General features: G+C 43.2%; 1 protein-coding gene across 1 annotated transcript; it reads left to right on the forward strand.

The window, feature by feature from the left end:
- The first annotated feature begins 291 nt into the window (after window positions 1–291).
- On the forward strand, window positions 292–23,161 carry DYRK2 (dual specificity tyrosine phosphorylation regulated kinase 2). Its single transcript, XM_066633960.1, has 3 exons — window positions 292–442; window positions 1,095–1,231; window positions 16,251–23,161. Exons 1-3 carry the CDS (start codon window positions 370–372, stop codon window positions 17,850–17,852), a joined length of 1,812 nt encoding a protein of 603 aa, XP_066490057.1. The 5' UTR covers window positions 292–369; the 3' UTR covers window positions 17,853–23,161.
- The last annotated feature ends 4,411 nt before the right edge of the window (window positions 23,162–27,572 follow it).

Below are 27,572 nucleotides of genomic sequence, written 5' to 3' on the forward strand. Positions count from 1 at the left end.
AGTGCCGGGGGGGGGCTGCGGCGGGGAGGCTGTCGCTGGGCGGGCTCTGTCTGCTCCCGTCTCCCAGCGTGGAGGAGGAGGAGGAGGAAGGCTCTGCCCGGCCCGCCCGCGCGAGGGACCGGGCGCTGGCACTGCGCTGGCGGGGTGATGCCTGCGGGCCGGGGGCGCGGCGGCGGCGCTCTCGCGGTGGCTGTTGCTGCTGCAGGAGGAGGAGGAGGAGGTGGCAGCGGCGGCTGAGGCCGGTGGCGGCGCCCGGCGGGCCCGGGCGCGCGGATGCGGCGGAGGAGCGGCGCGCCGGGGCTGAGCGGGGCCGGGCGCGGAGCGGGCGAGCGGCAGCCGCGGCCCTGAGATGCCCCCCCTCCAGCGGCCATGTTAACCACCAGGAAAGCCTCCGCCGGGGCTGCCGCTGCTGCAGGAGCCGCCGCCGCTGCGGGCCCGGCCGGTAAGGAGCGGGGCAGCGCCGCCGCGCGCTCCGGCTGCCTGGGCTGCGGTCCTCCTGGGCCCCCACGGCCCTGGCTGGCCGGCCGGGGTCTCCTTTGCGGGGGAGGGGCTGGCTGGGGGCGAGGGCGTCTGTGGGGGCGGTGGGGGGCTGCCCTCGAGGCGGTGGCGTAGCCGGAGGGGGGCAGAGCGCTGCTGTGCAGGAGCCGCTTGCGCGCCGCGGGCAAACTTAGCGCTTGGCCCCCCTCTGGCTACGCCACTGGGCCGAGGTTGGAAACGGATCGGGTGAGCGCCTTCCTCCCTCTGCCCAGACGGGGGGTTAGCGGGCCAGGCCAGGCCAGGCCAATCCCGTTGGCTTCCCTCCTAATGGCTGTGGGTTAATCACGGATGAGAGGCTTAGCCGGGTTAGCAGCCGCTCTGATTAGCCCTCTGGCTGCGCAGCGCCGCCGAGGATGCCGCGTCCGTGATCAGCCAGGCCCCCATGGTCCCCCAGACGCTCCTGCGATGGCAGCCGGGGGAGGGCGGCCGCTGGGCGGCGGGGGGCTGCTCGGGCGCGCTCTTCCATCTCGTGCGGCGCCTTCCTCTGGACCGCAGCCTCCTGGATCCCGTGCGGCTCTCCGCCGCTCTCAACCGCTCTCTTCTCCCTTCCTCCGCAGGCAGCAGCAGGGCTGGAGAAAGTGCCTGCCAGTTGCAGCCTTCCCCGGGGATCGGGGCCTCCCGGGCAGGCGTGGGGACCGGCCCGCCTTCTCCCATCGCTTTGCCTCTGGTCAAGCCCGGCAGCGCTGCCCACACGGTGAGCCTGGGATGGGGATGTGTCCAGCGGTGGTGGAGGCAGCCAAGACCCCCCTGCCATCTTTTCCATTCTCCAAATACTGTACCCACCTCTCCTCCTGGCCCCCTACCCATTGCTCCTCCTCTCCCCAGTATTAATAGCAATACGTGTGCAAGGTACAGTCAGGCTGCCAGCCAGCCAGCCTGTCTGAGTGGGATCTGTGAATGAGCCAGCCAAGGACTCCGGCTGGCTATGAAGGAGCCCTATTAATTACACCCAGCATGTCTCAACACGTCTTGGTCCTGTTGCCAGCCTGGTTCCAACAGGTATTCTGCTGAAATTGGCAAGGGGAGAGGAAGGCAACTGGTGGAGGCCCTTTGGGGTGGCAGGGAAGGTCATCCTGCAGTGAATGTTTGACTCTTCCAGGCGGATTTGGGGCTGGCAAAGTGGAAGTCCTGGGGGTGGAGGCAGGTGAACCATCAAGGCAAGGCAGCCCGTGTGGTGAGTGATGCAAATGTGGTTTTGCACAAGCTGCTTTGCATGTTGCCACTTTCCCAGGCTGAGCAACAAATCTTCCAGGGCGGCAGGTGGCCAACACTTCAGGTTGAGCTGCCCTATCTAGCAATAGGTCTGTTGCTGGCATGGGAGGTGGGGAGAGTGGATTTTTGTACTTGCCTGCAAGGCTGGTTTCAATGATCTGTACTTAGAGAATTTGAAATGAAAGACAGAGAAACAACTGTGCATGCTGTCACATGGAAAGTAGGTCCTTGTGGATCTACTGAGAAACCACAGAGAACTTGGCTAATGTGGTTTTTTTTTAGTGGCTCTCTTTCTTTTAATAATGTAGGCCCTTCACATTTCAATGAAGCCTGTTGGACTGTGTGGTCCAGTGTGTGTTTCTGAGAACATTTCTGAGAAAGAAATGACTCTGAGAATAAGGCAATTTACGATTAAAGGATGGTCTTTCTCAAACTAAAAAAATAAAGGTTGCCTTTTTAGTGGACAGATCAGACTGATGACAGTGAAACAACAGGGACAGTGAATGTGTGAGAGAGTGGCATTGCAACTGTAAACATAGTTTAGCCATGGTGTTAGATGTTGGCATTATTTCTCAGAGTTGTGGTTTCCCACATTATCTTTCAGTCATAGTTAATTGCCTGCAATGGAACTTCCCAAGCTCGATGATCTGTTTACGGAGGGTGGCATCATATAGACCTGAGTGTATAGCCAGGTGGGCAGAGATGGCCTGCTGCACAATGGAATCCTGGCATTGAACCTTTCCTCGGAACCTGACAATGTATCATGTGTTCTCCTATGTAAGCACTGACCTCTATACTGTACTTCTTGGTGATTGCCTTTTTTGGAATGCTCATATTTTTAACTTGATGAAGGTGAGAAGGATCTAAGTTGATGATGATAACCAGATGATAATTATGGGTGGTGCTTAATTTCCAGACAAAAGAGGTGGCACAGTTTTGCATTGCTTACAAATGAAACCTCTCTGATTTGGAAGCTACTTTTTTTTCCAGTATGTGCAGGATGTTGGTTGTGACTTTGTAGAGAGAAGGAAGACAGGCATTCTGCATGTGTTCAGAGGCACTCTTCTTACTAGTTTACATTATTTGGGACTGATTAACACTGAAAGTCAATTCTGGACCCAAGCTTGGCAGATTCCTGTTTTAAATTAAGATTGACTTACGGTGAAAAGAAAAAATGTAGCTTCCACCAACTACATTGAGGATGCATGCATACATATACTGGGACATATTGCATAGTTTGCACCAGAAGTGTTGACTTGCAAAAATGTATGCCTTGCATGAACATGCTTTACATCTAAATTGTGGGTATGCTCAAACCCAGTGCAATAACAACATTTTATTTAGAATTGGTTGTAGACCAAAAATATAGCAGGTCCATATACGTTTCTGCAAGCATCAGAAAAGCCATGGATAAAAGTGCTAGGTGCAACTGGGGGAGGGGATTGTAAAATTTACTTTATTCGCTGTGATTTTCCCTCTAATTTTGTAATAGCTGTCCAAAATTTCCTCCCACCACAAGGGAATTTCCCTCTGAGTAGTTAAATCTCCAAGCTGTTCTCACTTCTTTTCAGTGTCCTTAAAATATGGGTGTTGGAATGGGGACATTTCTCTCTGATACAGCATCAGAGTAGTGTTTGCAGCAGCCATGTAAAATAGTTCAGGGGCAGATCAGAAAGGGTACTTGTATGTTGCATAAAGGTAAATGGTGGAATGGCCCATCAGTGGAAGAGTGGAGTAAAACAAATGTTAACCCAAACTGAAGACCTGCTGTTATTCTTCCTAACCAGGGATTAGCTGCTACATACTAACCAGTATGTAGTATACTTTCAGATTTGTTACAGTTCTGTCATTTGAACAGAATATCTTTTAGTTTTGATTATTCCCAGGAAATCAAACTATATGGGAGGTTGCAGCTGTAGGTGGGAGATTTCTCATATACCTAAGAGATCTCATGTGGGGAAGTGCCATGTACCATAAAAGAAGATTTGGCTTGTGCACTGTATTTATGGCAACCTGTGTTGCTAAACAGATGGACTGCTGTGTGTCAAGAGTGGTGCTTTCTCAGATTGTATGGCTTCATTCCATCCCCCACTATCTCCATTACACTGAAACTGCAAACTGTCGTTTGCTAATCTCTGAGTTTCTTATCAAGTTTTAGGCACCATCTCTGACTTTTCTTTACTCAGGTTCTTTATAGTTTTTTTTTTACTTTTCATTTAACTTCTTCCAGCTCTTTCTTTCCAAATTATAGCCTAAACACATTAGAGTCCTGTGGATGGACTTTGCTGTCACCCATCAGTTCAGTAGGTCTTTGGCAAGTCTTTTGCAACCTCAACCCTATTTGCAAAATGAAAATTAAATGGCCATTGACATGTTGTAAATAAAGCAATTTGTTCATTCTGCAGGTGCTTCTTAGGTTGTTAATAATAATAATAATAATAATAATAATAATAATAATAATAATAATAATAAACCTCAGCATCCTTGCCTCAGTGTTCTTTGTGCGCATTCTCCAATCCTAAGGGAGTTTCCTCTGCTTCTTTGGCTCTGCATCTGGCAATTCTGATCTCTTTCAGACTCTTAAGCTGGTTTACAGCTTATGTCCACCAGTTCTGGAGACTGTTAAACCATTCTTAGGGCTTTGTGTTGGAAAGCACCTGAGCAACCTGGTGAGATGCTCCATGTGAGCAACTTAACCATGTGACTACGGCCACCATGTATAGTTACTTCAACTGGTATATGTGTGATAGACATCATATATAAGGACATTATATATAAAATGCCCCTGACATGTCCCCTTAATGTTGGTTCATGTGGTGATTATTACTTGATTATTAAAAAATCAAAGCAGGGAAGGGGATCCTAGTTGCCCAAATTGTGCCAGTTCTGCCAACAAACTTTGTCTGTACTCTACCAAAACTGTACTGTCTAGATACTTTGAAACAACATGGCAAGAGATGGAGCACTTCTTCTAGTTCTGAAACTGGAAGTGGACTTGTCCCCATCCTTCACTAAGTCATTCATGATTTGGTTATAGTGTGCATGATTTTGAATTAGATAATAAATATTGTTTTCCAGATATAGGTGAATTGGTTTGATGGCACAATCCAAAGCAGCGCGTGTGCTCTACTGGTGCTTGTGGTTGCAAAAGTACCGTAAAGCACTTTGGGATGGCATAGCAGTGTCAGTGCTGGCACGAAGCCCCATGCTGGCGCACATATGCTGGCTGACAGAGCAGTGCATGTAGGAGAAGGTGAATTCCATGCTGAGCAGCATGGAGGCAGAACAGGGTTGCGGGAGGGTGGAGAGAGGGTGGTGAAGTGTCTCTTACAGCACTGTTTCACATCACTTGGCTTTAGTGTAATGGTTCCCCCATGTTGTTGGAGGTATTACTGTAGTTAGTTAGTTAAAGATCTAGTTACTTAAAGATCCCAAGCAAACAAGCCTATAGCTTATTCATATAGCTTAAACCAGAGTTTAGTGGTAAACCATGGTTTAGCCTTGATCGAGGTTATGTAAGATATACCCATATTATATAATGCTTAACTTCAGATTTGAGATATTTTCCCCATAGTTATCTCTTTTGCTCAGGAAATCAGCTGTTAACACAGTATTCAATAGTTATGATTCAGTCTGAAGCAATTGTAAATGTAGGTTTTAGTATTTTTGTTAGTATTAAATTCAGATTGCCTTTTAAAGTAAGGCTTTTAAAAGGTTTCTGTTTAAAAGAAAATCTGATTTTAAAATTGTAAAATCTGATTTTTTTGTAGTCATCTATGTTTATTTCCCCCTTCATATGATGAAGTTGAGTGAACAGTCTAGTGGAAGTTTTTTAAACAGTTTACTGAACTGGTTTGGACAGGCCCTCCCCCCATCACAGCAGACCATCACATGAGGGAAAAGAGATAGAGCTCTTCTGTGGCCTTGCCCACCTGGTGGATAATCCCCACACCCACAAGATCACATGGGGCCAGGATGTTTGAACTGCCCCCAGTGCTCTAGTTTAAATATTAAAGTAGCATTTAAACTACATGAATAGGGTCTAGTTAGAATTATCTGGCCCCATATGATCACCTAGGGCCTCAGACAGTGTGCTTCCGCATTTCTGTTCTCCAGTGGTTTCCAAAGTGTGATGCGTGGCTTCCCAAGGAGCTGAAGAAATCAGCCAGGGGAGCCATGGAATCCTTGTGAAAAACCTGCCACCCTATACAATCTATAGGATTGTAGCCCTAATGGGGAGCCACAACCAATAGCTCAGTAGGTCAAGGGAGCTGCCAGTTGAAAAGGTTTGGAAACCTGCCATATTCCATCACAGCAGTACCATCAAATATCATTGAAACGGTCACCTACATTATCGCAGTCAGCAAGTGAAAATGAAACCCACTTCTGCACACTGAAGAGCACAATGCAGATTAGCTGCCCTCTTAAACAGAGGTGTGAAAAGTATGTTTTGTGTGTGTGTTCCATCAGCTGTGTTGGCATGCACTGTAACTTCGCATGGTTAAAATGTATATCCATGGCTTTGCTCCTTGTTATTCAGTTTCAATATCAAGAAATGAAATAGTATGCTTATCTGCATCTCTGATGTCATGGCCCTTTCTCTCCTCTGCTGCTGTGGTAGACAATTTCTGGGCATTCCCCATGTCCCCTGTGAGCCTCCCAACCTTCAGAAGAGGCTTTTCAGAGGTGCTTGGAAGTAATAAGGGAAGGAGAAGCAGGAAAAAAAACCTGTGTACAGTATTGGTTTCATTCTGCTCATGCAAGCTAAGGTCCAACCCAGTGTTGTTGTTGGGTTTTTTTTTGGGGGGTGGTGATGGTGGTGGAGCATTTTTTAAAAATAAAACTCTTTATAAAAGGAAATTGTCTTCACAAATCTGAAATTGACAAAATCACCATATCTACTCTCTAACTGTTTAATCAGCAGTAATTTCTAGAATATTCTGTTTGTTGTAGAAATTGATGCAACCTCATCTCCCAGCTGGCATATTTATAGATATCTGCATATTAAGATTTTCATGATAGATGACTGATACATGCTGCAGCACATTTGTTTAAAGGCCTTTGGAATTAAACTTGGACCAAAGACAAACTAAAAGTCCCAGTTGCAGGGTCTTTTCCACATGTCCTTGCTTGTCTTGTTATGATAAGTGCAATCTTCAAGGCAAGGGACTTTGTTTATTGAATCTGTGAAGCTCCCTGTAATTTCAGTAAAAAGTCAGATGTAATTACAACTTTAAAAATCAACCATTGCAATTAATTGTAATACTGTAGTTGTTTTGAAAAAGAAAAACCCACGAAACATGGACTAATCACTGAATACACCTATTAAAAAGATTCACAATGGCATCTGAAATGGGAACAAGAGCAAACAAAGAGCGAAAAGTTCTTTCCTTTGGAAAAGCATTGCATGGATGTTATGTAAGAAGGGTGCTTCCCTTTTCTGTTCGTACTTTTACCAGTACCACTGTTCATATATACAGATTGCAAATGAAATGCATGAAATAAGCAATGAAGCACGCTTCACCTGATACCCCATTTGCTGTCCTGAGCATATGATGAGCACCGCAGCTGCAACCAGTTGTCTTGGGCTCTTCTAGAAAGAGAACTGACTCTTGAGAACTGTGCTGATGCTTTCCTAGGCAATTACTTCCCTCAGATCCTGAGAGGTGAGCCCTACTTTATAAAGTGGTCTTATTCTAAGAAGCTTTTATTTATTAGGTTGCCACATGAAGTGATTCCAATGTGCATATGCCCAGAAACCCCCCCCCCTTTTTTTTTAAAGACTGTGAATCTCCTAACTTGGCATAACTTGCTGGCAGACAGTTCTCATGCAAAGGAACTATCCAAGAATTCAGCACTGTCTGTCCATGAGAAAGTTGCAGTGATGACTTGTATAAATGAACCTTGTGGTGCTCTCATATGCGTTCATGAAGGTCACACAAGAGCTTGTCAGTGTTGAAAACTGGAGATTGTAAGCTGAACAAATCTATATCTAGAAAAATGTGATCAGCTGCCTTATATCCAACCAAGCTAATGCTACTGGCTTAAATTCAGTCTTTTCTCTGCATCCTGCTCCAGTGTTGTGTATGATCTGAAGACGTTTTCGCATGGCATTGGGGGGATATAAAAATACTATTTGAAATATAAGAATCCCTTCTTTTGAAGCCAGTTTGTATTCATCTCAGTTATCCCTGGTTTCTGGTTGGTTCCATCAGAGGCATATCTGCCTGTCAGGTGGATGGCCTGGCTACCAATCAGGTGGTCCCCAGCAAACTCCATTAATAGCAAACTCACTTCTAGTATGGATAGTAGATAAATAAAAGCAGTGCTTTTTTGTAAGAAAAAAGGTGCAGGAACTCACAATTTGTTAATCTTTTAATTAATTAATTAATTAATTAATTAATTAATTAATTAATTTTTTATTGGAAAAATAAAATATTTTTTATGTGCTTCCCCCCCTAAAGATGAACTTACTTCTGAGTAGACATGCCTAGGATTGGGCTGTCAATCTCCACATCCCCTTCCCCCTAGCTACTTTTTCTACACATGGGGAAAAATACTGTACAGGTGCACTTGTAGCGTGTAGTATGTAGTGTGGCACTACTTCGAGGAGAGGAAGCAGTGAATGGATTCCGAAAAATGGCTTACATGAGTTCCATGTAGTAAAATTACTCTAAGCAACTGTGGGAGTAAGAACAAAAAAGGAATTCTTACACGAGAGGGGTCCTTAGGTGCACATAGAAACAGCTACAAGCTACAACATTAAATATGGTTTAATTCAGGTTTCAGAATACTCTGTGTCTTTGGGAAGGCGCTTGGCATGCAACTGTATGTTCTCTGCTGCCCTGAGCAGCTGCTGTGCATTGCTGGAGAGGAGCTGCAAATGCTGGCTGGTGGAGGGCATGCTTGTGGGGGAAGGATGAGGAGGATCTCTGGCAAGGCTGGACAGCACGTTGTACACACAGAGAATCCCTTTTCACCTGCCCTTAGCATGTGAAAACGGGTGCAGATATATATCTCTGCCAGGATTAAGAGCCCAATCCTAGGTATGTCTACTCTGAAGTAAGTCTTGTTCTAGTCAATGGAGCTTACTCCCAGGAAAGTGCCTAGGATTGCAGCCTAAGAGCCCAATCCTATGCATGTCTACTCAGAAGTCCACTTTAGTGAATGAGGCTTACTGTGGATAGGGTGGCAGCCTCAGGGCCCAATCCTGTGCCTGTCTACTCAGAAGTCAGTCCCATTAAAGTCAATGGGGCTTCCTCCCAGGAAAGTGTGAAGAGGACTGCAGCCTCAGAGCCCTTCTTCTGCCTGTCTACTCAGGCTGCAAGGCTATGACACTTTCCCGGGAGTAAGCCCCATTGAACACAATGGAACTTACTTCTGAGTAGACATGCCTAGGCTTGGGCTCTCAGGCTGCAAGGCTATGCACCCTTTCCCAGGAGCAAGCCCCATTGAGCACAATGAGACTTATTTCTGAGTAGACACACCTAGGCTCGTGCTGCAGATTGGCAGCACCAGCCAGCTTCCTTCCCCTCCTCCTCTGCAAAGCCAGTACCTGGGCATTCCGTGGGTGCCACAGCCCGTCTCCCTGGCTGGCTGGCTGGCTGGCTGTCCATCTACCTCCTCGGCGTCGGCGCATGTCCCCCGTGCCCTCCACGTGCGGCCTTCCAGGCTTGGAAGCTGCGCGGGGAAGCAGAGCGCGTGGGGAGGGGAGGTGGGCTGGGCTCAGGTGAGAGCTTGGAGATGGGGGCAGGAGGGGGTCGTTGTGCGGTCAGGCAGGGGCCAGGCGCCCGCACACCCTGCACCCCCCAGCACCCACCTAGTGAATGCCAGTTTTGCTGCCCCCCCAATGCCACCGAAGGGGAGGGGCCCCTGCAAAAAGGTGCCGGAACTCCGCCCCCCCCCCGGCGTTCCATTAGAAAAAAAGCCCTGAATAAAAGTAAGAATTTTGGAAATTCTAGAGACCAATCAAGCTGTCAGTCAAGCTGGAGGTAAAATCTCTTTGTCAGAATTCAACTTTCATTCTGAAATCTACTGACTCTGCTAAAGAACTTCCATCTGAATCTTGTATTCAGGAAATGTGTGCCTGTCAGTTTTTGTTGCAGTCATTTCCGAGCTATTTATAAAAAAGGGATACACCAGTGGAATTTTTGTCAGTTTTGGCTATTTGTCAGTTTCAGCTTCTAATGGAAAAGTGAAACTGTCTTGCAGCCCAATCCTATCCACACTTTCCTGGGAGTAATTCCCATTGAATACAATGGGACTTACTTCTGAGTAGACATGCATAAGAGTGGGCTATTAACCAGCTATGCAGACCTACTTTTAGCAGTTGGTGATCCACCCAAAGGCTTTTATGACCCATTGGGGGGCTCTTGACTCAGCATGTGGTTAGTGAGGGTATAATCAACTGCTCCCCCCCCCTTATTCAAGAGAAACTCTTTCCTCCAGTATATTACCAGAGTGTCTTTGAGGTGGGAAGTGGGTTTTGAGCTTTTGTTAGTTCTTCCCTGCTTGTACATTTCCAAGCAGAGGAATCAAATTAACAGTTGGAATGGAATTGCAACAGTGGAATGAAATTGACAGTTCAGCTACTCTTCAGGTTCCTGGACATTAAAAAAAAAAGAAGGAAAGAAAAAAGCTAAACAGTTTTGTTAATCGTCTTCTGTTGCTTGGCAAAAACATTATGGACAGCAAGAGAATATGAGGAGCTAATGGTTGTCTTCCTTTGCTGCCTTTTAAAAGAGTGGTCTGCTTTGTCATGAGTATGCATATACAGATACAATCAGATTGAATTAGTGTCACATGAGAGTATAATTTATTTCCGAATGTATGGTTAATAATAGTAATTTCAATATGGAACAGATTAAATCCTTCTGATCCACAAAAAACTGATCCACAAAACTGACCCATAAAAGAGGCACACATGTTCAAATCCAACAGTTAATTGCTACCTTTCCAGAGCATGTGATTTGTTAATAACCGAAGCAACAATGACCTGTTATGAGATAGAAACTGCTCTTTTGAGTGTTGCTTTACAGGCCAGTTTCAATTGTGAGACAACTAGACTTTCAGTTTTAGAAAAGGGGTTTTATAACATCAGTGCTCATCTCATTGTACTAAGTGAAGTCTTGTGTACTAGAATTTAGCATAGAAGCTACATGCTTCCCAGCTTTCTTCCAAAACTGTGCTGAGACATTTTTGGGAATTGCTATGCTTCAAAATGCATTCAGTCAAGAGTGGAGTGTTTTGACCTTCAGATGTATGAACATACAGCCCCTTAAAGTTTTTCAGATATCTGTGTATATTCAATATGTGGAGTGCAACCTCTGTGCACTGATGAAGAAGCCTGAACTGGGTCTGGGTATACCAGTTGTATACCTCAAGCAGTCTCTCTACAGTCAGGGTCCCTACTTTTTGTACAGTTCCCATGTGCATCAATGGTCTTGTCACAGGCATTCCTGGGGGGGGGGGGTTTGGGGGACAAATGCCCCTGGGCAACAATGGCATAACCCCCTCTCCCAGCAACCAACCTTTTTCTTTTGTAGATTTTTCCTTCTGAGGTCTCTGAAAGGCCTAAAAACTTAACTTCCAGTTTTCCCCCAAAACCAGAAGTGACATTTTTAGGCCTTCTGAGGGCCAAAGAGGCCTCTCTAACCCTCAGAAGGCCTCAGAATGCACCTGGTGGGGTGTGGGGTGGCATGGTAGAGCAGCATTTTGTGGTCCTGACCCTGGACGGCACAGGGGCCAGGATCACAATTGGATCTTGTAAGTACTCCTTGCATGCAACTGGTTCTCTGCATCAATGCATGGAAATTGGGGGCTGGAACAGCAGGATGTGATCCCACTCTCCCTCCATGTATTGAATTGGACTTATGTTGGGTTGATATCACTGGAATTGGGGGCATCCTACATATCAGCAGATTTAGCTTTGCTCATTCAGAAGTGATGCAGTGAGTTCATTCAATTGCACTTATGGGGGAACACTACAGAGCGGATGTTCGAAGAATTCAGATACGATAGTATTTACCTGTTGTGCCAATATCAACTTATCAGTGCATGAGCTTGTGTTTCATCTTGCAAATAAATCAGATTTATTGATGTTAATTGTTGTATGATAGATTTTACAGGAGAGTGCTAATTAGGGTTGATTTTCATGACCAGCCAGCCCAGCACGTAGCTCTGCGCTCATACTGAGTGCTGCCACAGATGGTCATGAACTGTCTGTGTACTGATATTTGCGTACTGATATCTTGTGTACTTTTGAGAGCCTTCAACAATCCCACTAAGAACAGCCTGTTAAAAGTCAACATACAAGACTTATGTGTGCCATGTCCATCTGCACACATGTGCCTCTGTGTATGTGCTGGTGACTAAATTTTGTGTCTGTCACCAGCACACACACATCTGCCTCCACCAGAGGCTGGATGTCAATGTGAGCAGTACTGCTGTGCTGGGATAATTATGAGAGTTGACACTAACAGCAAATTCTATGCATATCTAATTAGAAGTAAGCCCCACTGTGTTCAACAGGACTTACTCCTAGGTAAGTGCTGTAGGATTGCAGTCTTACAGCCCCAGACCTGTCTAACTCCTTCTGCCAAGACAACCTCACCCCTGGAGCACATGCTGCATGGTCTGTGGTTGGTCTGTGGAACTCCTTGCCACAGGATGTGATGATGGCATCTGACCTGGATGCCTTTAAAAGGGGATTGGACAAGTTTCTGGAGGAAAAAATCCATTATGGGTTACAAGCTATGATGTGTATGTGCAACCTCCTGATTTTAGAAATGGGCTATGTCAGAATGCCAGATGCAAGGGAGGGCACCAGGATGAGGTCTCTTGTCATCAGGTGTGCTCCCTGGGGCATTTGGTGGGCCGCTGTGAGATACAGGAAGCTGGACTAGATGGGCCTATGGCCTGATCCAGTGGGGCTGTTCTTATGTTCTTATGGTGGGCAGTCCTGGAGGTCTCCTCTGGGTAAGGGAAGTCTATGGGGCTGGGTGATAGCAAGGGCTCATCAGCATCTCCAACATCTGATGCTTCCTACCCCACACTGGATATCCCTTGATGCATTTGCAGTTGAGGCAATGACAATAGGCTATCCCTCAACTTACTGACCCAATAAGGAGTTGAGAATCGATGAGAAGGTTGCTTCACCCATCCTCCTCTCTTGGTTCTTTCCCTGGGTTTGCCCCGGAACAGCCCTCAGGTAGCCTTCCATGGACCTCTAGTGGTCAGTCTCTCATCATCACCAAGCTTGTGAAGGTTCAGCTGGAATCTCTTCGATGTGCCCAAGATAGTGAGGCAAGTCTGGAACTAGGCACAAATGTGTCTGATTTCTCCATGGGCCAGTGCCAATGCGTGTTTGATGTGAAAAATTGACCCAGTCCAGGTTGTGATTAATGCAACCCATTCCCCATCAGCTGTATGAGTGTGTCTTCACTTTCTGCATGTCGCTGGCACTGCCTTCTGCTCGTGAGGAGGCCACTGTCTCTTCTCTTCCTACCACAACCTCTCTCCCTCCCACCTGGGAGCCTCTCCCCCCCACACCCTAAGTGCACCACCACATTATAAGTGGATAAAGAGAACACAGTCACACCTAATGAGAGATAGGTGGCAATTTTGCCCTGCTCAGATAAGCAAATTTGCAGATAGCAAATTTACATATAAAGAGAATAATAATAATAATAATAATAATAATAATAATATACAGTATTTATATACCGCCTTTCTTGGTCTTTATTCAAGACTTTATTCAAGGCGGTTTACATAGGCAGGCTATTTAAATCCACGCAGGGATTTTTACAAATTGAAAGAAGGTTCTTTCTTTCAAGAACCACTACATTCAAGGTGTTACACTCCAATCTGGTTTAACATTCTGGCCTCCATCCTCCCACGCTCCAAGCAGATGGAACAGCTCAGCTGCAGCTTGCCAGCTGCTTCAAGGTCGCACGGTGCCGGTGGCCTCGAACTGGCGACCTTGTGGATGTTAATCTTCAGGCAATGGAGGCTCTACCCTCTAGACCAGACCTCCTGCCCAAAGAGAACTAACTGTACTACTTTTTCCATGCAGATGTGAGCAAGATGTGAGCCTAAGGCATATGAATTAAAAAAACAAAACAAAACCAGCTGGCATTTCTGTGTGGGCGCATATTCTCTCTGGGTTAGGAAAGGGGATTCTAATACTGCCACTTGGAGTTCTCTTTTCTGCACTGCAGACACCTGGAGAGGCACCTTTTTTTCCTTCTCCTTTCTGTTTGTGATCCACTGTGGTCTGGATTATGGAACCAATTTGTAGATTGTGAATAATCCTACATAGAAGCAGGTGGATTGGACTTGATGGCAAGACACTGATGGAGCATTCTGAATTCTCTTTTTATCAGTATTGCTGGATTATCCTTACTACATCTTTTGTTTAGAAAGACTTGAGAATCATGAAGCATCTATTGACAATGTCACCATTGTGACAGTGTTGCCAAATGGTAGGCTAGCTGCAGCAAATCTGAAGCTAGCTAATGACAGCATAATGTCAATTTCATCATGTTCCTCACAGAAGCAGGAAGCAAGAACATAAACAGATGTGATAAAGTGTTATTGGCTCAATAAAAGGCATCTTCTTATTGACTCTGACTCATTCTCTGGGACCAATTTGGTAATAATCTTACAACCTAACAAGTTTCCAGGAAACTGATATAAAGCAAATGAAAAGGCCACTCCCCTTTCACACACTCCCCTCCTGCAAATGTTACCAAAGATCTGAGCAGGTAGGTGTTTCTGGTAAGTAGAGCAAATAGTCAACAGTAGCAGGTCAGATACATGAATTGAGTCCCACTGACATAAATGGGATTTAAGTGACCAAAACTCTGGGGGTGAGGCAAGATTAAAACAGTTTCTTTAACAGAAATGAACCAGCCTGGAAGAGTGGAATGAGCTAGAGGGTCACAATAAATTTGTATACTTTAAATGTGTATAATTACTGGAATTTACACATACTAATTATCAAACGGAAGCTGATTGGATGTTGTACCTTTTCTGTGATGACATGGGATTCATGTAATATTAGTCTTGCCTTCTGAAAGTGTTAAATGCCTTGCATATTTAGAAGCCTAATTGGTTTCCACTTTGACATCTGAGTTTTCCAGCCTCCTGGTTTAATCAAGATTTCTGCTATTTCAGATATTTAGAATCTCAAGGAAACGTCTCAGAGTCACAGAGTGAAGACCAAATAATTTTGCCTTCTGATTACTGAGGCTTTCAGCTGTTTTGCTGCTTCTGAGGTAGAGAGATTCTGGGGACACCCCTTGAGAAGAAGTAGGGAGATCTTTGGAGACCTGACTGTATTGAATAATGTTGTGACATAACCCTGTTGGACCCTCTTAGTCCTCCACACATTCCTTAGTTGATTTTCTGCTTGTGAGACACCATCTACATAGATGATTTACAGCCTAATCCTAACCAGCTGATGCAGAGCCACTGCAGCTGCACCAGTGGGGCACGCACTGCATCCTGCGGTGGAAGAAGCAGTCATGGAGTACTCAAGGGAAGAGAACATTTGGTCCCTCAAGGCAGCATTGTGGCTGCATCAGCCATGGAAAGTTGGATAGGGTTGGGCTGTTGGGAATAGAGTCATTGATGTTGGGTGCAAATGGGGATTGGTACTCAGAGGGTCCTCCCTTTAGGACGGGCTGAGCTAGAGTTTTGATCTTTTCCACATTCTTCTGATACAAAAGCATGTAGTAGTGCAATATAAAAGGTGCAACTCAAAAGCTTGTTCACCTTTGTAAACAGAAGCTGTTCATATAAAGAATATCGCCTTACCCTTGTTGCATCTCTTTTTGGTAGGATTTAAAATTTTTGCAATAGTATTTTAAAGTTGTGTTTTTTTTAATTTTGTGAAAGGTGTAACAGACTTATTTCATAGATTAGAGTTCTCAGATTGTAAGGCATACTGACAGTGGTGTAGCTAGACGCGGTGCAAAGCACTAAGTTTGGCAGGGAGCCTTATTTCAGCGTGCAAACAACCACTTCCCCCTTTCTCTTCAGAGCCATTCCAGGTGGTGGCATTTGCCTCCGTTTTGCTCCCACCACCTGGAATGGCTCCGAAGGGGAGGGGAAGGGGCCGCTTGCACACACTGTAGTGAGGCTCCATGAAAGACCTGGTGCTTTGCACCCCCTCTGGCTATACCACTGCCTATTGAGTTGCCAGAAACATATGCATCGAGCTGTGAAGTAGCACGTGTCAAAACAATGTGACACCAGAGGGTCAAGTGGGGGTAAGCACGCATGGCCTCTTGGGGAAAGGGCAGATCACCAGACCACAAGCAGGGGGTGTTTGGAAGATGGTTAAATGTAAATATTTTTAAAGTGTCGACCTTTTTGTTTAGTTTTGGGACTTGAACAAAAAAAGTCTTTTCCCTTCATTGTAGAGTTTGGTCCCCACCAATCTGTATCATTCCAGTCCCTGTGCTTTTTAACTGGGAAATGTCTCTTTTCCCTTTTAGGTTGGTGGAAAGAAGCACACGATGAATGAACACCTGCATGTTGCCAGCCATGGACAGATTCAGGTCCAGCAGCTCTTTGAAGACAATAGCAGCAAACGGATGGTTCTGACGACACAGCCGAATGGGCTTGCAACTGTAGCAAAATCAGGATTGCCAGTGGTGCAAGACAGGCAGCTGGACAGTGCCCACAAGCGGCAGGGGAGCTCCAGCTCATTGAAATCTGCAGAAGGGATTGGGAAAGTGAAAGCCCCTCCTACGACTCCAGAACTCGCCATGAAGCAATACATGCAGAAGCTCACAAGCTTTGAGCACCACGAGATTTTCAGCTACCCTGAAATATATTTTTTTGGTCCAAATGCAAAGAAGAGACAAGGTGTAATTGGTGGTCCAAACAATTGTGGATATGATGACGATCAGGGGTCTTACGTGCAAGTGCCCCACGATCATATATCGTACAGATACGAGGTCCTGAAGGTTATCGGGAAAGGAAGTTTTGGGCAAGTGGTGAAAGCCTTTGATCACAAGGTCCACCAGCACGTTGCCCTGAAGATGGTGAGGAATGAGAAGCGCTTTCACCGCCAAGCTGCGGAAGAAATTCGAATTTTGGAGCACCTGAAAAAACAGGATAAGGATAACAACATGAATGTTATACACATGTTGGAAAACTTCACATTCCGCAACCACATTTGTATGACATTTGAGTTGCTGAGCATGAACCTTTACGAACTCATAAAGAAAAACAAATTTCAGGGTTTCAGCCTGCCGCTGGTGCGCAAGTTTGCCCACTCAATTTTGCAGTGCTTGGACGCTTTGCACAGAAACAGAATCATTCACTGTGACCTTAAACCGGAAAACATTCTGTTGAAGCAACAGGGTAGGAGTGGTATTAAAGTGATTGATTTTGGCTCCAGCTGTTATGAGCACCAGCGTGTCTACACTTACATCCAGTCCCGTTTTTACCGTGCTCCGGAAGTAATCCTTGGTGCTCGTTATGGGATGCCCATAGACATGTGGAGCTTGGGCTGCATTCTAGCAGAGCTCTTAACAGGCTACCCTCTTTTACCAGGAGAAGATGAAGGAGATCAGCTGGCTTGTATGATTGAGCTTTTGGGCATGCCTTCCCAGAAACTATTAGATACATCCAAAAGAGCAAAAAATTTTGTAAGCTCCAAGGGTTATCCCCGATACTGTACCATTACTACCTTGTCAGATGGTTCTGTAGTGCTCAATGGTGGTCGTTCCCGGCGGGGGAAATTGCGTGGCCCGCCTGAGAGCAGAGAGTGGGGGACTGCGCTAAAGGGATGTGACGATCCTCTGTTCCTTGACTTCTTAAAGCAGTGTTTAGAATGGGATCCTACTATGCGCATGACACCTAGTCAGGCTTTGCGGCATCCCTGGCTAAGGAGACGTTTGCCAAAGCCTCCAACGGGGGAGAAGTCATCAGCAAAAAGAATAACGGAAAGCTCTGGTGCTATCACGTCAATTTCCAAGTTACCTCCAACTTCAAACTCGGCATCAAAACTGAGGACTAACCTGGCACAAATGACAGATGCTAATGGGAATATTCAGCAAAGGACAGTGTTGCCAAAACTTGTTAGCTGAGTTTGAATCATCCGAAGCTGATTAGAAACAAGAGATATGATGTCGCTGAGCCTTATTCACACGGAAAAGTAGCTCAGATCTCTATTTTTATTTGCTCAGTGACTTTAAACATTTGTATTTTTTCAGCACTCACTTTAAATGTGTAAGCAAAGTTGGGTTTGATTTTATAAAAAAAATAACATGGGGATAATGCTTTAAGTTTTTATACTTTTTTTAAAAGAGAAAACATTTTTCTTCAAAGAAAGTTAGCCTTATGACAGAACTAGGGTGACACAATAAGTGTCAGTGGCAGGCCACTGCTTACTCCCAACTGCTATACACAACAGGGAAAGGGTCTGTATCTGTCCCCTCACCCCTTAGCTCATGTCGGTTTTTCCCTGGAGTGAGTTTTTAATGCTTTTGTATTTCTGGTTTTTGTTATAACAGTAGATTCCAATCCTGCAGACGTTTAATCTGCATTCTCCATTTGATGGTATAGAAAATATTCAGGGGTACAAGTGAGGCTCTGCATGTTTGTGTGTAGAATTTGCATCCATAGTATGCATCATTCACAGATTTCTACATAATACCTATTATAAATATTTATTGTATAGTAATCTAAAAGTTGCATCCATCTTCTAGGAGTGGCACATTTGCCTCAGGCCTTGTGCTTGCCCCAGACCCCACCAAACAGTTTCCTGTCACGTGTTCAGGGCTGCTTTGAAAAGGACAAATTCAAGAGTTAACCTGCACTGCCCCACCCTGCCGATGGTTGGAGTTCAACCATTCCATGCCTGGTTCCAACAATAGCTTGTAAAAAAAAATGATATTTAATTGCTATGTGTTGCAGCAAAAACAACAAAGTCTCCTGACATAACCTTATGAAAGCCTGTGCTACAATAATTGTCTTTAGGGCTTCATAAGGCTTTTTTGTTGTTTTAATCCACAGTAGATCTCCAAGATGCTAGAGATACCGAACTGGGCATATGTATTCTGGACAGTTTCCAGGGACAGGAGACCGCATGGGAATACCAGGTGCTGTAGGCTTATACCATAATCTTTCGAGACTGGAGGTTGCCAACCATTTAACCCTACCCAGTACTTGTTCTGCAAAGCTGAAGAAGTGAAACTCTAAATCTACTTTTTATTTCTGTAGCAATCCTAGATATGCTTTCAAAAAAAAAATCGTTCAAAAAAAGATTTAGCAATCATAATATGTGTTAAAAAAAAGAAAGAATGGGACTTACTTCTGAGTAGACATGGATAGGATTGGGCTGTTACTCTAAAATTCAATGTGATTTTTGGTCTGCTTTCTAAAGACCAAGTCATTCAAAACATTTTATGCTTAACTTTAAAAATTCCAACCCATGACCTGCACGCTTGAATTCTTTTTTTTTTTTCCCCTTTCCCGATTTCTTCAGTTTGTGCCTGACTGCAAACTGTAGTCAGGGCTCTGTATTGTATTTGGCTTAATCCAGTATATTTCAGATACAAATGAATTAATTTTTTTCTGAGACAGTTTTGGGTACAATACACTGGGAAAATTTCTCTCAGTACACTGTTTTAAACTATATAGGAACAAGAGAATGATCGTGCTTGTTCATTTTAATGACATTTGCCAAGAAGAAATTTCTGATGGGTTGTGCCTTTGGTCTGTCCAATGAATTTTGGTCTGTCCAATGAATAATGACTTCACCTCGTTATACATGCATCCTTCTGAAACAAACATTATATAGCTCATTCTATAAACTGTTTTGGTTTGTTTTGTTTCTGACAGTAAAACACTAACAGTCATATGCTGCCAAAAGACAAGGGCTGTGCTACACATAACAATTATTGTAGGAAATATCTATAATCACCTATGTACATGAACCTGGAGAAGCTGGGCCAATCATGTTTCCCACTTCAGTGTACAGGAATTTTTAAAAATGTGTGCACTTGCATATATTATTGCTACATTTGATGCATTTGCTGCAGAAAACCTCAGTGCATCACGGATGTTGCAACATGTAGCAATGCCATTAGTTGTCTTAGCACCTGGAGGTGTTGTTTGGATATTTAATGGAATATTTCATAAAAATCTGCTTAGATCAATGTAATTGCATTTATTTTTCTCTTTCCTTTATGAGGCGAATTTCATTTCCTCTTATGAAAGGAGGGAGAGGGTGTCCAAGACCTAAGACTTTGTTCTAGGTAGAGATTTATCTCTGTGAAGTGACAAGTGAACAGAATAAGATAAGTTTTGTCCTGCATTGAAAGCATTTCAAAGCAAACAAATGTTGCTGGAAGTATCAATGTTGCATTCCATATGCACTGATTATATTTGAGGAGAATTTAAGAGTGTAGAGCTTAAATTTAAAAGGTTGTGGTTGCTAGAGTAAGGGAGATTGATTTGGTTGCAGTAAACTTCAACAATAATGTTCATAACTTCTTTATATGCACAAAATATAATTGTAATACTTATAAAAATGTCTTTGAAATAACTACTTAAAGCATGGTCCCCAAAGAGGCCAAGAAAGTTTCGGGTCAATTTCTTTTTTAATTTGGAGTTTTTGTTTAAGAACAAATAAAACCACTTACGTTGGTGTTATCTTTTAAATTTTGGAATGGGCATAAAATAATAATTATGAATTCTCAAGAAACGTAATAAACGTACTTGCCAAAAAAACCTGAAGAGACCTCTTTTCCCCACCCAAGTAGTTTGTGGCTAAAAGAGGATGTTTATTAATGTATTACAACTTTAGTTATTGGCTAATATTTAATCTCCCTTGTTTGAAAATAGAATTCCTTGCCCCCAAATGACACTAAATTATTTATAGTAAATGTACACAGTTCTATAGTGTGTGGCTCTGCAGTATATACGTGTGAGTAATGCGTGCATGTGCATAACAGTGGCTCTGGGATCTCAGTATCCATAACTTACACTTATGATTAGTTCTTCCCCATGGTTCTCATACTGACCTCTCTGGGCCTACTAGTTCTCACATCAAGTTCTTGTATGTGCAGGCTTCCCTGTTTGCTTAAATGTTAAGACAGTTCACAAACACAAACGGTATTAAATGGGGAAGCACTTCTATGCACCGGTGCTTTGTGTTCACTGAAGTGCACCTCCCAGTGCAAGGAGCTTCTGGATGGAGCTGCATCCCTCATCCCCCCCCCCCCCAGCAAAAAAGCCCATTCATTGTATGCAATTCATGGATGTGCCCATGGAAGAAGTTAACATAAAGCTGAAAATGAAAAGATTCCTAATATTCTTCGATCATCCATGAACTAAACCACAAATTCATGGTTTATAATCAGATTTTACAATGCCAGTGGTGCATTGGTGACGGACTGTATTGCTAGATGCTACCGGAAACTTTTTGGCCAAAATATAGTGTGTGGAATTATTCTTTTTAATTCGAATGCAATGAAACCTCTGATATATTTTTTAAAAGGCAACCATCTTACTGTTTTCAGTGATTTGGTTGCTTTTTATTGTAGCTTATTTGTAATTGGAAAAGGGAGGGGAAAAGAAAAAATATTTTAAAGGATGTTGCCTCTTGCTTTGACACGATTTCGTTTCTAAGGGCTCTAATTAGTTGGGCTGATAGATGTTGGCTTGGAAACATTGCTTAGCCTCACATGTTACCATTGTCTGGGGACATCTGAGCTTCTTTTCAGAAGTAGTAATAGCACAGTGTTATCTTGTCTTTGGTTGCAGTCTCATATGGCCCAGTTCTTGCACCACTGGAGTGTTGGTGAATTAATTTACTTATCCAGTGTGTTGGTACAACAGGAGGACAGCTGCATGCAAGATGCATAGAAAGGTGGAGGATAAATTTGTGCCCTTGGTGTTAACAATGTGCCTTTTGTTATGAACAATGCCATGTTGTAAAGCATGCAATTTTGTCTCTTTAACCCTTGGAATGCTGTACTACATAGTGAGGTTGAAATCTATTTTTAAACACAATACCTGTCTTAAAACCATCCTCTGTGAGCACAACCCACTAGGAACCTATCTAATGCTCACCTCAGTGACATGAATGGTAGTTCCAGGGAGGTGCTTCAGTACTCCTGGGTGACTTTCAATCATATCAGTTGGGCCCGAACAGGAGAGATTTCTGACTTTGCCCTGTGTGTTCAAGACCTTAATATAAGGCAATTGTACTATTTAGTGGGGCATAGAATACTCTGTTGTAGGAATTTTCATGCTTCTTCAAGGGTTAAAGATGGCACTTCATAGTAGTTAGCTGTAACCTTAAGATCAGACTGATTTTTTAGAGAACTATTTTTTGTTATGACAGCACTAGACAGAATCAATTGTATTTGTAAAAAGGAAAAAAAATTACCTCAGAAACAGTTTAATTTTATAGTGAGAATTAATCCCAGGGCATTTGGTATGAACCAAAGTGCATTCCTTTTCTATGTACCTGGCTCAAATGAAAGCAGCCAGGGATTTTTACAATTTAGGTGCAAGTTAATGCCACTTTTACCTTGGTGGGTGGTTTGGGGGTTCATCAAAGACTCCTGAAGAATGTTTTTTTTTTAAAGCGCTTCAACATAAGGCACAGTCCTCTAATGGCTACTGCCAAGCAGGTCTCATTGACAAGAATGGGACTTGCATGAAACCATGTGCAGGTGCCATTGAAATGAATGGAGACTGGGCAGCAACAGTGCTTGGTGGGTTGTGTCTATTAAAGTAGCAATGGGCTCTATTAGAATCTTTAGCAAGTATCAGAGTTCTTCAATTTGGTCTATTTTTCATAAGAATCTTTTTTTCTATCAGAGGTAGCTGGTAAATAAAAAGTGAACATTATACATTCATTAAAAAAAGATTTTTATGTCAGTAAAGATTTTAGTATAGCCTACTTGAAATGCCATGGTAGCGTTGAAATAAAGAAAGCATGTGTGAATTGCATTGTTTCTAGGGGCTTGTACATTTGTGCTACAGAATACAAAGTAATATGAAAAGTCCACGTATTTACTCAGCTCAACTGCTACAATTATGTCGAAGGTGTACCTTGAGTTTGTTTTCTTTTTTTCAAAAAAGAGCAATGATTTAGACACGTGACTGTAATATGCTGCAAATGTGTGTACTGAAAACATGTGGAAAAAAATGACTGAATGTGGATTGCGTATATATGTATGTAAATTTTTATGTGGGATGCTGCTGTCACAGCCACTTCACATTAAATATGTTGTAGTGGGTTTTAATCCTAGTGGCCAGTTTTATGATACTTATGTATTGTATAGCTGATGACATGAGTTAAGACTGTTTTAGTGAATATTTGTTACATTTATTGTTGTGGCCAGAGATCATTTCAGAATAAAATTTTATGTCCTACTTAGCCCTCTTTCATGTGCATTTTTGAGCATAAGTTTTTAAAAAAATTGGTTTTACCTTGAGGTAAATAGCTTTTAGAACCCTGGATTCTTTTCTTTTTGTTTTTTTAAAGGAATGCCAATTGAACTGGTAAAAATAACACAATTTATAGTTTTGGTATAGTTACACTGGATAAAATAGATCAGGATAAATCGACCTTTTTGTGCAAAATTGACTGTATGGCATGTTTGCCTTGTTATATTCATACTGTGTTTTTTAGCAACTTGCATTTAAAAATTTATCAAAAGGTACAATATAAGTAACTGTGTTGATGGGTGTGTTGTCACATGTTGGTGATGTAGTCCAACAAAGTGTGTACTCTTACATCCAGTGTATGCTCTTGAATATGCTGCGTGCATGATGGACCAATGTGGTGCTGTTTCCAGAATATAAATCCCAGAGTAAGATGTAATGTCATCTATTGCAGGCCTTTATACTAAAGGCATCTGTTCTGTCCGCCTAAACTGGGCTAGGTAGAGGGTATGATCTAGCCACTGTAAGTAATATCAATTTCCATTCATTTTAATATAATTATAATAATATAATTTTTAATATATAAAATAAATATATTTTAATATATTTAATATAATATAACATGTACTTAATTCTCTTTCCTCCTGAAATTAATAGAAGATGCGAAGTGCTTAACTTTGGCTGCATTGTACCCGGAGAAACTTTGCAGGGGGAAAATGGCTTTTCCTAATGTTTCAAATTAACTGCATTCGGCTGCAGATTTTGCAATGGAATCCTGCAGCAACCCAACAACCCCAATGGGGCTTACTCCCAAGCGAGTATACATAGGATTGCAGGCCTTTGACTGCATTTTGTTTTTCTTAAGTGCTGTGCTGGTTCACTCCAAAGTAAGTACCATTGTGTTCAGTGGGGTTTGCTCCTAGGTAAGTGTGTCTAGGGCTGCAGCCTTAACCAGGTGTATTAAGGAATACAAGTGGTGCTTGCTTATGAGTCATCCAAATGGACTGTACTGATTTGCCATTTTATCCACTGGGCCAACTGCTTTGGTGCTGCCTTTTTTGAAGCTTCCCAGTCTCATCCAATGCTTGCCCCCTTTTGTTCATTTCTCTCTATCTCAACCCAGCTTTCCTTTTATGCAAATGCCTTGACTGCCTCCCTCTTCTGCGCCTTCATTAGCACATGTCAGAATGTGTTCAGTAGCATTTTCAATACAAACAAAAAAAAAAGTGGCAGGAAGAGGAGGGGGAAGGACAATTACATGCCACCCACACTGTTATTTTTGTCTTCTGCAGATCACTTACTCAGAGGGTTCACCTTATTTCCCACATTTGTTTTCATCTTTGTGGAGTATGGCAGAGGAGGCGCTAATATTGATTGTAACTCTTGCAGCTATTTTGTCAGGCTGGGTTTAAGAGCAATTCAAATAGAATATTAATCACTCAGCTTATCCTCAGGAGAGGGAACCTGTACCTTACCCCCATTAACACAAGTTGCTGCCCCTGGAGACAGCCTCAGGACTTCAAAAGACCTTGGCTGGTCTTGGAGCATTGTTAAAGAATGGTTGTGAATTTTTCATAGCTGGTGGTGTTAAGCCATTTCTGTACAATGTTCAACAAAGACGAAATGTGTACACCTGTGGGCCGGGCAAAAATGAGTTTAACCCAGTGAATTGTATGGAATTTTATTATTAGCATTGTGTTGGTTGTTTTGTTTACGGAAATCCATCCTTAACTCTTGAGAGAGGCGACATGAAAATCTTAAATTCTTATTTATATAATCCTCCTAACAGAAAAAGAACTTACCACAGTTCTTACCACAGTTCAATTGTCTTCCCAGCCCCCTGACAATCACATGAATGTTTACTCAGAAGTAAATCCCACTTGGGTTTACTCCCAAGTGTGCATAGGCCTGTAGCCTGAGGCAAATAATTTTTATCTTCATTTTGCAAATAGTGGACTGAAGAGACACACCAGGGACAGACTGCACTTGCTCCCAGTGTGGAAGGGATTGTCACTCCCGAATTGGCCTTTAAAGCCACACCAGATGCTGTCCCAGAACCACTTTTCAGAGTGCGATACCAGAGTCTTCCAAGACTGAAGGATGCCAATGATGGACTGAAGGGGAGAGCTGGAACATAAATTTAGTTCTCAACTAAAAAAATTCTTGCCTAATTTCGATGATCTCTTTTGCAGGTCGCATTGATGACTGCATCCCTTTACAGATTTCACAAGTAGTTTGAAGGTAGATCTGAATCTCCTGGTCAGTCTCTGGGTAGTTGGCATTAGATCAGCAAGGATTTCTGAGTCCTGGTAATTTAACAGTAGTTAGTTAAATTGCAAATAAATAATTTGCTCTGCCATTGCTGGCCTTATGCTAACCGCTTACCTCTTTGGGCCTCTTCAGCCTAGAAAAGAGACACCTGAGGGGGGACATGATTGAGACATACAAAATTACGTGGGGGATGGACAGAGTGGATAGGGAGATGCTCTTTACACTCTCACATAACACCAGAACCAGGGGACATCCACTAAAATTGAGTGTTGGGAGAGTTAGAACAGACAAAAGAAAATATTTATTTACTCAGCGTGTGGTTGGTCTGTGGAACTCCTTGCCACAAGATGTGGTGATGGCGTCTGGCCTGGACGCCTTTAAAAGGGGATTGGACAAGTTTCTGGAGGAAAAATCCATTACGGGTTACAAGCCATGATGTGTACGTGCAACCTCCTGATTTTAGAAATGGGTTATGTCAGAAGGCCAGATGCAAGGGAGGGCACCAGGATGAGGTCTCTTGTTATCTGGTGTGCTCCCTGGGGCATTTGGTGGGCCGCTGTGAGATACAGGAAGCTGGACTAGATGGGCCTATGGCCTGATCCAGTGGGGCTCTTCTTATGTTCTTATGTTACTGCAAGCAGGAGTGACTGTGTGTTGGTCTGAGCCATGAGGACAATTAGTTCACATAAGATGAATACTTCTTAATGCATGTGCTACATGCAAACCACAATTTTCTGTTTCCTGCACAGCAGGCTTCCGTTCCTATACAGAAATACACATTACTGAAACAGAAAAGGGCTGATTCTACAAACAAACTTTTTCTGGTCCTTTACTGAGAATGGAGTTGAGATGAAAGTTGTTCTTTAAACAGCTACTGTTCATTTTATTTTGTATGTTATCGCAGGAGCATACAGAGCACTGAGGCATTTGTACAGGATCGTGATAAGAAACAGTCTGAATTTCTCCCTGCAAGAATCATGAGGGTCAGTGCCTTTTAAATAAGCAGTTTAAAAGCCTGAGGAAAGCCTCAGGTACTGTGAGGCTTTCCTCATATTCTACTGTACAGTATAATATCTTTTTAAATCTGCCTGTTGAGCCAATGCAAAGTGCTATGCAGAGATTGTGTACTCTTAAGATTAAAATTGCCATGGGGCAGTGGCATAGCTAGTCATACTGCAAAGCGCTAATTTTGCAGTGAGTCTCACTGTAGAATGCAAGTGGCCCCTCCCCTTTGGACCCAGGTGTATGCCTCTGTTTAGCTCCCACCACCTGGAATGGCTACGAGGGGGAGGGGCTCCATGCATGCTGCAGTGAGGCTCCCTGCAAAACTTAGCGCTTTGCACCCCCTTTAGCTATACCACTGCCATGATGCCTCTCAATTAAGGAAATTAGATGTAAACAGCAATTCTATCCCTGAAAGTAAGTCCTATTATATTTAGTAGTAGACATGCATTGGACATGCATTTAGTAGTACTAAATTAAGTGGAATTTAGAAGTAGACTTCTGAGTAGACATGCATTGGAAAACACACTGGATTCATTCATATGAATTGCTGCCCCTAGATTCCTTCTGCTCATATTGATCATGAAATCAACAGATTCCAATTAAGCTGGAAGCCTTCTTCACTTATTCAAGTTATAATTAATGGCTTAATTTACAAAGGTTCTGAAACTGATTCCTTGAAATGTGTGTGTCATTTGGGAGATCAATGTTAAATAGTGAGGCTTCCTTTGCAATAATTTTACAAAATCAGAAAGTCTCTTGATAAATGAACCATTTAGCCCCCTGGGTGATTTAAATGCAATTATATTTTAGCTGCCAATGAGAATTGAATTCGTATTAAAATTATCCAAGTAACTGGCACTTCAAACCTGATGCTCCTCTGCAGTTCTCTTGCACCACTTCTTGAATGGCAGAATATTTTTCCTATGCTTGTTTATTTCAAATGATATACTGTATTTTATATATACAACATGTGATAAAATTTATTCAAATTTATGGTGGTTTTATATGAATTTGGGGTGCTGATTCCAAAAATGGTATCAGTTTTGCCCTATCACATCTTGTTTCGGAGATACGGCATAGCCTAGTTAGTGAATGGTACGAGCAGCTTCCTCGTAGGAAGCCATGAT

The sequence above is a fragment of the Tiliqua scincoides genome, chromosome 7 (assembly GCF_035046505.1).
Source record: "Tiliqua scincoides isolate rTilSci1 chromosome 7, rTilSci1.hap2, whole genome shotgun sequence".
Taxonomy (NCBI): Eukaryota; Metazoa; Chordata; class Lepidosauria; order Squamata; family Scincidae; genus Tiliqua; species Tiliqua scincoides.